General features: G+C 40.7%; 1 protein-coding gene across 1 annotated transcript in view; it reads right to left on the bottom strand.

Annotated features, from left to right (window-relative positions):
* Nucleotides 1–12,558, bottom strand: part of fbxo41 (F-box protein 41) — a 38,561-nt gene extending 26,003 nt beyond the window's left edge. The window contains exons 1-2 of the mRNA XM_088303095.1: nt 12,476–12,558; nt 1,564–2,300 (exon numbers count right to left, since the gene is read on the bottom strand). Of these exons, the coding sequence (XP_088159221.1) occupies nt 1,564–2,112 (549 nt within the window). The 5' untranslated portion in view covers nt 2,113–2,300; nt 12,476–12,558. The remainder of the gene's footprint in view (nt 1–1,563; nt 2,301–12,475) is intronic.
* Between the last annotated feature and the right edge of the window lie 853 nt (nt 12,559–13,411).

Genomic DNA, 13,411 nt, shown 5'->3' with positions numbered 1-13,411 from the left:
ACATTGCAGTTTGACTTTTGCTAATTCACAGATTTTTTTTGTGGGGTCGGGGGGGAGACTTATGCTCCGTTATTCACTGGTTCCATCTGGGGCTATCCTGGTGCCAAGGAATGGTTGACGTGAGCAGGAAATCTTTTACGTAGACAAAAGTAGAAAGTAGTCCTTCCTATGCTATTGTGGCACCTGTGGCGAAGTATAAAAGTAGGGTTGACCGATTAAGATTATCAGTACTAATATGTTGCTTTGAATTTCTTGCCTTGCTAAAAATTTCTGTCCTTTAAAAATCATACCTCAAAATGATTTAGTCATGCATTTAGTTAAAGTTACGTACATTCAAATAACTGTCCGTGAATGACATTTTCATCTGTTGCATTTTGGCAGTTAACTTGCCCAACGACTTCTCAGGACGGCATTAGTGTGTTAAATACGGCACCGGCACAAAAACAGGAGTTCAGAACATTATTGTCACCAAAATTTTCAAAGCATTTTCAGGCTTTTAACGCAACCTCTTTTTATAGGGCCGGGAAAAGAAAGATGACTAAGTCAGAAACATCGACCGCAAAATTTGGAGCCGAAAGCTTCAATGGCACGATGTTACACGTTATATTTCTAGTTCATGTAAAACTGTATTGTATTGTATTCAAACCTTTAAAGTCTATTAGCAGCTTCTATTGGTGGAAAGTTAATACGGCAGTCAAGCAATGAGCTTTTCCCGGTCACTGGTCGCTACAGCGTCGATATGTTCGGGTATATAGTTATAGTTTGGGGATGTCTTCAGGACACAGGCTTTACGCAGTTGGAAAATGTTTCTTCCTAAGGAATGCTCTAAATTGTGTATCACATTCAGATGTAAATGCCAGGAGAGCAAATGTTAATTTCTTATCTCAGACATCAGTTCATGTCAAACTCGTTTTTTCTTGGTCTAGGCCTACAGCAAAATGAAATTAATTGGCTACACTTTTCCAATAGATTTGGAAGGGCATGTATGTCACTGAAGGAAAATGTACTGGCATTGAATAAGATCTGACTGAGACTTCAATCATAGAAGCCCTCACACAACTCAGGAAAAACTGATTGGCAAAGTTTTTCGTAGCGTTTTTCTTTTTTTTTAATTTAAAGCATTTATTATTGTTTCTCTCTTAAATTTACAGGCTTAAAAACACAACAGAGTGATTATTCTATTTGGATCATTTTAGCGGCCTTCCCACTGAAAACCAGTAGCACTGCTGACAGAATCAGCGGACAAGGTTGCAATGGAGATGAAGTGGAGAAGAATGCAAATGATGCTCTTCATCCCGAACATTTGATAATTGAAGCAATCAGAACAGTCAACAATATGAAATGTTGATTTATGTTCTTCTCCATTACAGTATAAAAGACTTGGAACGATTCGCTTGTTAGATAATACTCCTGCAGCATTATTTATCTTGTTGATGCTAAACAATAAAATTCAAGATGTTTGCAGTACACTAATGTCAAGGCTTGTGGGAGCCATGAATGCGTTGGGCCCATCATCCTCAAAATGGCCTTGCTGGAATGAAAATGAACACTGATCCTATTTACCTCTTCAGAAAGCTTCTCCATCCTCTCATCCAGCTCAAGACGCTCAAACGCTCGCGCCTTCAACCTGGCCAGGCCTTCTTCATAAGCCGCCTCCACTGCGCTGGCGGCGACGTTAGCTGCTACGGCCACGGCTGTACTGGGGTTCCCATAAGGGCCGGGGTCTGTGGATGTCATGGCCGTCTTCATCAAAATCTCCCCCAGAGGAAACTCCACATTGGGGATGTACCTGGCCGAAGTGTAGGAGCTCGCCGGCGTCAAACTCAGGTCGTCCACGCACGGAAGCTCGCGGCAGGGGAAGCGGCGCTCTTTCAAAGCCGATGGCTGGAGCGGCTCAAAGGCGTCGTTATTGTTGGGAGGCGGCAGGAGGGCTCCCTCCGTCACGAGGGGCAGCAGGGCGGCGGCGTCACAAACGCTGTTTGACTTGGAGAGCACGTACAGAGTCTCGTATGTGTGGTTGTACTCCAGGTGGGCACGCAGGGACGACAGGCTTCGGAAGCGCTTGTGCTCCCCACAGCGAGGACAGCGGTACGGCAGGTCCAGAGAGGCCATGCCGTGCGGGATCTGTGGGGAGAGTTGGACGGCGCTCACGCAACCGGACGGTGGCACCGGTGGGTTAAGAACCCATCGGATGCTCTCATGGTGACAACAGTGGAAGTCGATCAGGCAGAGTGATGACGGATCTTAGAAGTTCACATCGTGGCAACTCTCACTTGATCTCTTCTTGCCATCGTCAGGGCCTAGAACAGAATACAAACTTCAGTAAACCCCCCCATTTGCATATTCAACCATATTTTTTTCTGTACAGTTAACAACTACTTTGTTTTAACACTTTTCTATTTTGGGTGCATTTTCATTGACGACCACGAGATGAAAGAAATCGGAAAACAGGAACTATTTTAATCATTTGATAATCCTGCTTTTTATGCCTACAGAAAGTGATGCCGATAAATTAATTTTATAATAAACATCTTTGGACATGCTTATTGATATATATTGTGAGAATATGTTGGAAATAACCGGATTTTCTTACAGTCAATACAAAGAGGGATCAGTACGCAGTCACACTTTGTACACTATTTTTGTGTTGTCCATCGCTCTTGATGCTCGCAATATATTATGTGTTGACAGTCGAATGAGTGAGAGCACCCGGAAAAATCCAACCCCCAAAACACAATTAAAAAATATTGAAAAAAAGGTTTTTAAATTCCGCAAACATGTGAGTGCTTGAACCGCTAGTATACAATGTCAATGTATATTTTTATTGTGTTTAAAGTGTTTAAAAAGTGCCCAAAATTATATTATATATATATATATATATATATATATATATATGGAGGTGGTATTACTGAAATTAATCAATATTAAATTGTAACACTTAACTTAAATTCGTAAAAGCTTCCCAACTGCAGCATGTCTACCCTCTGTGTGGAACTGTTGATTGGTCAGTAAAGATGTCGAGAAACATGAAACCTGTGTTTCACTAACCCTTCCTTGCCATTATCGTCTGTCACGTATGCTAAAGTACTCAAAGGACAACCAAGGGAAGCAACAGGAAATGGATCCATTACTGAGAGTGCTCATGAACACCAAGAAGCCTTCCTTGTCTTGAAAGACTTACGGGCTCTCTATAATCAAAATACAATCCTTTAATCAAGCACTGTGTTGATTAATAGGCCAAAGTCAGTCTTGGATGCCAAGGTACTCAAAAAGATTGTTTATAGAATTAGCAGCTCTGTGTTCCCCAACCCGAAATGCTGGCGTTGTTTTTCCTTCAATATGAATACTCAATGATGCCAGATAAGCAAAACCAAACTATTAGAGCTCAGACCTCAACCAAAGCTCAACTTATGCAGGAGGTGGCACTTGACAATATTGACATGCATAGTTAGGTTGATTGAACGCTCTAACGTGATTGTGAGCATGTGTTGTTTGTCTATGTGTGCCCTGCGATTGGCTGGCAACCAGTTCAGGGTGTACCCCGCCTACTGCTCTGAGACAGCTTGGATAGGCTCCAGCATGGCCGCGACCCTTGTGAGGAAAAGTGGAAAGGATCATGGATGGACAATTCTCAAAAATTGTGGGCAAAGACCTTTCTTTCTGATGATGATTCCCATCAACTACTGCAGAGGAGGTCTAAGTCAATTTGTGATTTTTATTTTTTTTTGCATGTAGTATCGGTGGCTGATATTGGCAGCCTCCATGAGTACCCAACCGGTTATCAGTACTTGCCTACCCTTCGTACTTTAGACACACATCTATTTCATTTTACAGCAATTTTAAAATAGTTGCCAGTGCAATACACCACTGCCGTAAATAGCGAACATTTCGAAGTTATTGACCCATAAAGTTTTGTAATTACCAACAGATGCAACAAGATGGCAGCAAAGTCGTAATATTTTGCTGTTGGACAAAGCTATGGCCTGGCTAAATAAAGCGCCACTCCGAGGCGCCAAAGCGTTACTTTTATATGACAACCATCTCCACATAACACAAGATTATCTCCAATACTGCATAGGGATGTTATTTCCCCCACTTCCTCATCTGAGACCCAGCTGTGGTGGGCGCCACTGTCGTAGTTTGCAACAATGTTCAAATGGGCTGCATAGACTTTTTTTTTCAATGTATGTCCCTTCTCTAAAATTAGATAATGACACTTGATAGGAAACAATGTTTCTATTCGTGGGATGGCGACCATTTGATGAACAATGGCAGCCCGTGTTTTCAGATTACAACAATTCCAAGCATTAAAGATGAGAGGGCCACCATATGTTACCATTGTGAGATCTTCTCACCAAGTGCCCAGAAGCCTCTCAGATCTATTTACAAGCCTGGTGAGGCTGCAGAAAATAATGAAATAAAAGGGAGTGTATGGGCAAGCTGTGCCCACTCATGAAAGAGTTTTTCCACACGCAAGACAACAATTTGTGCAGGCAGTTGGCATCCCCGTTTGCTTCATGGCACAATCCAATGAGGCGGGAAAATGGAGGATGATGAGGATGGCCGTTTAGCCACGAGTTGATTTTAAATGTCCTGTCAATTCAATTTCATTTTATAAAAAGGCCCCCTTGGAATTGCTGTAATTGTGTTTTGGGGTGCCACAACATGTCTAATTATGAAAAAAAAACATTCACACATCAGTTTCATAGGATAACAAAAAGTCAGTGAAAGTGGATGAAACTAACTTGAGAATCTATTTCGCCAACATCATGAAGAAGAGCCAGGCATCAAAATTCAATGATGACTTTCAGGATTTGCTTTGAAAAATGGGTTGTTAGAGCCTGTTTATTGCTGCTTGTCGCTTTAATCATACACCGTCACTTTGTGATAGACTGATATCTGCCAAAACAAGGAAAGAAGAGCGCAAAGCTAAACAATCTCGATTGAAATCAGCACCAAAGTAAACACCCACCTGCTGCACATGCCTGACTTAATGCAGACAATAAGGAACCATTCTAATCGAGTCCTATAACATGACATTCCTCTCCTCCACGACCCATGAACCACATGATCATTAAAGGAAAGTCCATAACGAACTAACTACTTATAACTAGAACAAATGAATAAACATCTTTTTCTCAGCCACGGCATTAAGTTTCCTTTTGCAAAGGCAGCCAGTGTGCGCCAGCAAGTGTCACCTTCATCAAGCACGAATAAACAGTAAAAGCATGGAAGCGTTCCGAGTTTGAACGCCTGAGAGGAGCTTCCTGCAGGGGAAGATTCAGCTCTCACTGCGGGATTGCGACATGTTTCACACCAAAAAAAAAAATAAAGAGTGAATCCCTGCATTCATTGGACAGGAAAAACAACATGTCAGTCAGCAACTTTCAAACTAGATGTCATGAAATGGTAAGTGCTGATGATGATAGAAACCACCAGCCTTTAACAGTACAGCCATTTGACATTCACAAATTTAACTAACACTTGTTTTTTTTTTCCTCTGGAAGCTATCATCTGCCAGTTATAGAGATAAACTCACCTGTTCTTGCACTAAAATAGATGACAGATGACGCTGTAGAAAGTGGTATCAAGGAAGTACTTTGTATTTTGAAGTTTGAAGGTGTTTATTTATTTATTTATTATATATGTATATATATATATATATATATATACATATATATATATATATATATATATATATACCGTATTTTCCGGGCCATAGGGCGCTCTTTAAAGTCCCTAATCTTCCCCAAAAACAAACAAAGCGCCTTACGCGCCCATTATATGGACTAAGCATCACTCGCGACCATCAACCCTTTTACTCATTGGGCTGTTCGGACGCCTCAGAGGGAATCAAGCTTTTTCCGGTCCCTCTCTTTGGAATGACCGCCCACTAAATGTTAGGCAAGACCCCTCACTTCCCACATTTAAAACCGGTCTGAAAACTTTGTTTCATTCTTTGGCTTTTGATGCAGCAGGAGACTTGGTTTTTGGTTTGACTGTTTTTGTGAATTGTACTGTCTTCATTATTAATTTGTTTTATTGTTTGTTGTTGCATGTGTTTGTTTTGCTCCATGTACAACACTTTGCATACAGCGGTGGTTGTCGAAAAATGCTTTATAAATATAATTGAGCGGAGTTTCATAATTCATATATAAACATTATGGAAAGCTAATTACAAAGCCTATTTCTTATTCAAATCCACTGACCGTAACTTCCCGACTACAAAACACACCAGACTAAAAGCCACAGTAGCTGAATTTAGCCATAAAAATGTTCACAAAATGGACAGATCGTTCCGTCCCTTTGACAAAATGCCAACTATGATTGTCAATACACTTTTTCACTTGACTTCTCCTTTAAGTCAAGAAAAGCAATCATTTGTGCATTTGTGTCTCGGCTGTTTAGTGCACATTTGCTTTGCTTGAATGTGTGAAAAGGAGAGCGAATCACGCCTGCCCTTTGCAAACCATTTTTTTCTTAGCCAGCGGTATTGCTACATCATGGTCAAACAAGCAGCGTGCTACCATGCACAGAAATAAAAGGTGCCAAGACTTGTGTTGTAGGAAGTGTGACACGAGCATCAGCCCACACTTAAGAAATGGAGCTTTTTTTCCACCGTGATCCCGCCGTATATTCACAATCCAGGTAGACATTGAAATGCGTGCAAGTAAACAATAACAAGTCACTTCAAAGCAATTTGACAGCACAATCCTTTGACACATTGCCACACTCAAATATAGAGACAAAGTGTAAGCTACACAGGAGGTAAGCTAAGAGCTCCATGAGGCCTGTGGGCTCCTGCGTGAGCATGTCAAAGTGTTTTAGCCCCGCTGAACGCAACGGGACTCCCGTGACAGGACAAGTTCACTACCTGAGGCTCCTCAACTGACAGCCAAGGGCACAGGAAAAGCACTTGTGATAAATTTCATTACACAGAGCCTGTGACTCCACTTTCTAACATCATTTTTGGCACAAAAACACTATAAGATGCCACAAATAATGCTTGAGGAGATTTTCCCAGTACAGGACTGATGTGTCAACCACTCAACATGCTGGTTAATTTAGCAATGTTCTATTGCAGGGGGGGGGGGCAAACTTTTTGATTGGCGGGCCACAATGGGTTCTAAGATTTGACAGAGGGGCCGGACCAGGAGCAGATGGATGGGAGTGTTTTGGTCACCTCACCTCATCTGAGAAAAAAAAATACATTAAATTTTAAATGAAATTGAGCAAAAGCATCACAACAATACACATTTCTTTGACGCATTGTAGTATTTAGAAAATAAAACATTTACAAGGTTTATTGATTTAATTTTTTTCAAGTTCGGCGGCCTGTGGCCCCGGGGCCGTAGTTTGCCCACGCCTGCTCTATTGTCATCCATTTTCTCTAGCGCTTGTTCTCATTAGGGTTGCGCTGGATTGAATCGAGTAATTGATACACCCCTAAAAAATGTTTACATTAATTGCCTCCATTCATAGTTTAAAATGTGTGGAGGTGGAGTTTCAAATATACCTCAAACAGTTAAACATGATTTCACATTTAGCCTATATTGCAACATAACTCTCACCGACTCTTGTGTTTTAATGATCTGCCATGCAACCAGTATGATTAGATTATTTTTGACATAACTCGGTGCATTGTTCTTCAAAACAAGTCTACTATTTGCATCTGTTTGAATTTTCGGTACAGATTAAGACGTGAAGTTAAGAGAAGTGCATTGCTTGGCTCTTAGCTTTGTTCTTAAATTTAGCATTCTTAGTCCATACACAACAGGAACACTTTCTTCCTCTTCTACATTTGTTTTGACAGTGAGCAATTGTTTAAAAACTTGCTACCGGGGCCTCTAGAACTCTGTAACTTTTGTACAACAGAGCAAGAATGCTAAAGCAGCTCTCACTGCGGCTCTACTAAATCATTATTGGCAGCGAGGTCAGGGAGAGGATGGGGCAGTGAGACTGAATGACTTTGTCCAATGAGAGTTGACGGCCACGCTCATAACAACTGACAAGCGCCCACCCCCACCCCGTCTGCCACTGTCTACTATCGATCCAGAAAAGGCTTCAACAAAACAATTATACCCTCGTATGTAGACATCAACAAGACATGCGTAAAAGACGGAGGTCAAAGGTCGCTTTTATGTGAACTGGATGTAAATTGAATATTTATACATAGGGCATACTTATACAGTCCACAGACCACATACGGCCTGCATCGGATCACCTATCTTGACCATCAGATTCCGACATGAAGAGTCTTGTGATAGTTTTGTTGTTTATGTTTTGTTTGTTTTTTTTATTGCGGAAAATAGCACTCAATAATATTTTAATAAATGTAATAATATAATATCATATTTTAAAAATATTGTAATATATAATATATTATAATATATTTAACTGAAAGATGCAATCTCTGAATGAAAGATAGATAGATAGATGGATGGATGGATAAAAACCAGCGCGTAAAAAAATATATATATTAAAAATGTATGTTTGTCAATCCTCAGTCCCCACTGTACATAAATCATTTTGAGGAAAATGTGTTTCTGATGACTCTATCATTTGAGTAGAATGAGCCATATATGGCCATGGAACACTTTGGAACAAGAACAGGAGACATCCAGGAAGCAAACACAAGATGCCAGTTGTAGGTCATTTTTTCCCCTCCTGCTTTACAAAAGAGAAGGCTAGTTAATACGTTACATAAGTGACATTTCCATATTAGCGTCAGCATTCTTCTCGGCGCAGAGAGTTTTGGACGGTGAGAAAAGTTGACACGCCCAAAGGCCAGAATCATGAGCCACATCTTTGATCTATAAGGGACGCTTGAATGAACACCATTGCACAGGCAGCCCCAACAATATCTCAACAGCTATGAGACAACATGTGCATGGACTCACACGCAGTCTTTGTTGTTGTGAGACAATCTATAAATAGATAGTGTCAAAGAATATTACAATTAAACTTAGATTATTATGACATGGCAAGAATCAGTAGGTCATATTTTGCCTATTAAAACAACTCTCATGAAACATTGAAGACGGCAAACCATCCATCCGGCTAAACAATGTTGTGTTTATGTACGTCTACTGTGTATCTCTGTTGGGGTCCTTCACTGTCAAGCTGTAAAAATGATGGCCTCCTCATCCCGTTGAGTTTATTATCACACACATATACACACGCGACTTAATGGAGTCTCCCAAGCCAAACACACACACACACTCAATGAGCATATTACAGCAAGGAAAGAGCGAAGCCGGAATCGAATCCACAACCTCTGCAGTGTAAGGCCATCGTGCTAACCAGTCGTCCACCGTGCCACCCACTCTTATTATCATGTGTCATATCGTTATATCATATAGTGGTACCTTGAGAAACGAGTGACTTGACAAAATGGTCAAAACTGAACAGATCGTCAAAATAGAGGCATTAAGATATGTATTACCACTCCTGATTTAAATACACTGAGTAAACATTAAATGTTATGTTACAACAACCAAACATTACTTAACTCATTCAATACCATTGACGGCTAAATACGTCAAAATCCATTTTTTTTACTCAGCTGGTAGTGAATGAGTTAAAGACTAGCCCCCATTAGCTTACTGCGAACATATCATGGAAATTACCATCGACGTGTTAATGCTTATCATCAATAGTGTAGTCATACAACTCATTAAGCAACTGATATTTGAAGACAAATGGTGTAGCAGCACATGTAGAAAGATAATATAACAATACTCAAAATGCTGGTTTTGGGCTAGTGTAATGAAGGGCTACTTTACTCAAATTAAACACCTCCGGTAAAGTTGGAATACAGATTCAACTCTAGTCACATGGAAAAACAACGGATGTCAGTCAAGAAGTGAGTGATGGAGTGTCAGGTGGATGGATGGAATATTTTCCTCCACAGATGAATGTCAGAGATTAACATGTTTTGATGTGTGAGAAAGGCGTCTCTGGATTTTTAACATCTTCATGGAGTAGAAGAAATGTGATCACGCATAAGTCACGTTTTTTTGTTGTTTTTTTTTTGCCAATGACATCATCATAACGCTCTCTATAGGAAGGGTCAGAGCAGACTCTTCCTACTCAGGAGGCTGAGGTCATTTGGCGTTCGGGGAACACTCCTAAGGAACTTCTATGACTCGGTGGTTTCATCAGTCATCTTCTATGGAGTGGTCTCCTGGGCAGGAGGCATCTCGGGCCGGGACAAAAAGAGACTGGACAAACTAGTGAGGAGGGCCAGCTCTGTCCTGGGCTGCTCCCTAGACTCTGTGGGGGGCAGGAGGATGACGGCAAAACTGTCATCAATGCTGGACAACCCAGCCCACCCACTCGATGACACTCTGAGAACACTCACACTTCAGTGATAGACTGTTACACCCTCGCTGTACCAAAGAGAGATTTTGCCGCTCCTTCCTGCCAACTGCTGTCAGACTTTTTAACAAGAACATTGGGTCAGGCCTACAAACGGGAGGGCATTAGTGCAATTGTGCAGTCCTAGGATGCAATATACACTACTACTGTACTTTCAGCCAATGGTGTACTTAAACATCGACCAATGATGTATTTTGTTTACCATTATAATATTCTTATTACAGTACTTCTATCACTGCAGTATTTCTACCATTGCAGGACGTTCACTATTACAGTACTTTTATCATTCCAGTACTTCCTATCATTGCGGTACTTTTACTATGACAGTACTTTTGTCATTGCAGTATTCTTCTATTGTTGCAGTACTTTTACTATTACAGTACTTTTACCATTGCAGTATATTTTATCATTGCAGTACTTTTTACCATTACAGTACTTTTATCATTGCAGTATTTTCAATCATTCAAGTAGTTTTTATCATTACAGCGTTTCCCCCTCTGTATAATGGACAGGCATTAGGAGTGTTTCCTTACACTTAGATACGTTTATACTGTGTATATTTGCATGCTTTTTATGAATGTCTGCTGCTAATGTTATACATTAACGGCTACATTACGCCGCCGACTCTGTGTGATCTATATCTTTGCTGCTGTAACACCTCAAATTTCCCCATTGTGGGACTAATAAAGGACATCTTTATCTTTATCTTTAATGTTGCTGATGTACTACATCTATGTATAGTCAAAATCCAAAACAAACTTAATTAGTTTATGCTTTGTTTTTTTATGTTTTGTACTTGAAAATTACTCTCCGAGGTAAAGTTAAACGCTAAAGGGCAAAGTATTGTGAAACAATCAAAGGATCCCTGTAATTCATTCATTTATTGTTGTTGTAAGCAATAAGGGGAAGAAAATCATTTTATTCATTATTTATATATTTTTTAGATAATCGGCCGATTACTGGGATTTTTTTTTTTTTTTTGCCAAATATTGGAATTGGAATCGGCCTTAAACTATCCATATCAGTCGCGCCCTAATTTCCAAAACAATTACCATGCTGTGCACGTATAAGTTATAATGCAGCATTGCAGATAAAGCAACTCTCTAATGTGTTCACACAAGCACACTGGAGTATGTTGCATCCCATTGCGGTGTGCTGACAGCATCTTTTTGTTGTTATTCTGTTTTCTACAACAGCAGCAGCACAGCATGCACATGAGAGCACCGGTCCAATTTGTCACGCGTTGTAGTCACACGAGTTTGCCAAACTCTTGCACTCTTCTTGCCTCAGTCTGTGAGCAGCGACATTTTTAATAGTGAGTGTCAGTGTGCTTGCAAAATTTCATTTTAAATTTTCACAAATGAAAGCTGTTAAGGGGAATAGATTTCATGCATCTACAGCAAGCATCTATGCACCACCCGGCAGCTCTAATGATACCTTTCCAATTTATTTTCAGGAATATCCATGGGTACTTAACCTATTTCAAATATTAAAAAAACAAACAAAAAAAAAAAACATCTTGACTTCTTATGGAAATTTACCAGAAACTTTCCACTTCCCCACCCATTTGCAACGGAAGTTTACATTATTCTGTGACATAATTCAATTCTGTTTGAAATTTGCATGCCACATGCACAAACTCAAAAATGTAAATATGTGTGTGCACACATTGACCATTCCATCTCCTGTACCAGCCTTCCATGCAGGCCAAGCACAGGCTGCCCCATTGATCACCATCACACATGGCAGGTCGGCACAAGCTGCATAACATCATGTGGGCGTGGACCGGCCCGAACTAGCAGCACATGACATTTCTTGTAGCGTAAACGGTCGAGGGCCCTGCTGTGCGAAGGTGCGCGGACTTGAGGTGCAGCTGCAGAAAAGGGCCACCCTTAGTTCAACACCCCCCATCTCCCTCCTTTTAGCTTCCCACCGCTAATCTGGAGACGTCAATTAGCTGCACGGGAAGCGCCCATGACGCGATGGATTGGCCGCGCGAACACGCATGCACAAATACGTAAAGGTTTTTTTTTCATTTTATTTTTTTTGGGGGGTGGGGGGGGTGGGTGTTATTTTAAAGAATGAAAAGACTCACCTCGCATTGTCAATCTTCTCTTGCTCATTTTCCCTCCCTTTGACGCTACGGAGCAAGGAGGAAGCGCTCCAGCCCTCCTTGACGTCACAAGGCTGCAGCACAGCGAGAGAGAGAGAGAGAGAGAGAGAGAGAGAGAGAAGGGGGGACTGAATCGAGAAAAGAGAGAACAGATGCTAAATAAATAAATAAATAAATACAACTCCTGCTTCCGTCCTCCTATAGCGTGTAAAACCAGGTGCACACTGCTTAGCACACGTGTTCTCAAACTGGGGTCTGCGGACTCCTGGGGGTCCACACATCCTAGTTTGGTAGTCTGTAAAATAAATTATGTATGACATTTAGATTTTTTTTTCCTTTTTCCGTATTGAAGTGGCTGGTAATGTCAATGACGTTCATCCCTGCCAGCATCCCAACAACGTTTTTTTTTATTGTGTGGTATGTTTTTAAGAAGAAAAATAAGCCCTCAATAATATAATTCTTTATAAAACAATTAGTAATAACGTAATGAAAAATGTAAATAATCAAACCAGTTTTTGACACTTTTTATTTGCTTTTATTCAAGACAGTGAGTGTCCCATAAAATGTACACACGCTTAAGCAGTTGATAACTCATTTTTGTTGTTGTTTTGATCTTTACATAACCATCATCTGGCAATTGGCTAAATAGCAAGAGCAGAACACCATTTTAGATTGTCTGATAATAAAATAAATATGGAATTGGACGGGGTCAAGAGCCACAGAAAAGAGGAGGAAGAGGAATGAAGCTGCATGGTGAGGGAGTTGGGAAGCAAAACAGAGGAAGGATCACAAGAGGCTGAGTACAAATGTTCATTCTTGATGAGATAAGAGCCTCAATCATGCGTTTAGATGGAGGAAGACTTCAGTGTCGTTCCTACAGCACTGCATGTAGACTTTGCCCTATGCTCACATTTCCAC

The sequence above is a fragment of the Idiotropiscis lumnitzeri genome, chromosome 8, assembly GCF_059441095.1.
Source record: "Idiotropiscis lumnitzeri isolate Australia: NSW breed Sydney's pygmy pipehorse chromosome 8, RoL_Ilum_1.0, whole genome shotgun sequence".
Taxonomy (NCBI): domain Eukaryota; kingdom Metazoa; phylum Chordata; class Actinopteri; order Syngnathiformes; family Syngnathidae; genus Idiotropiscis; species Idiotropiscis lumnitzeri.
Note: the sequence above shows the minus strand (reverse complement) of the source record. Positions and strands in the feature narration are given on the sequence as shown.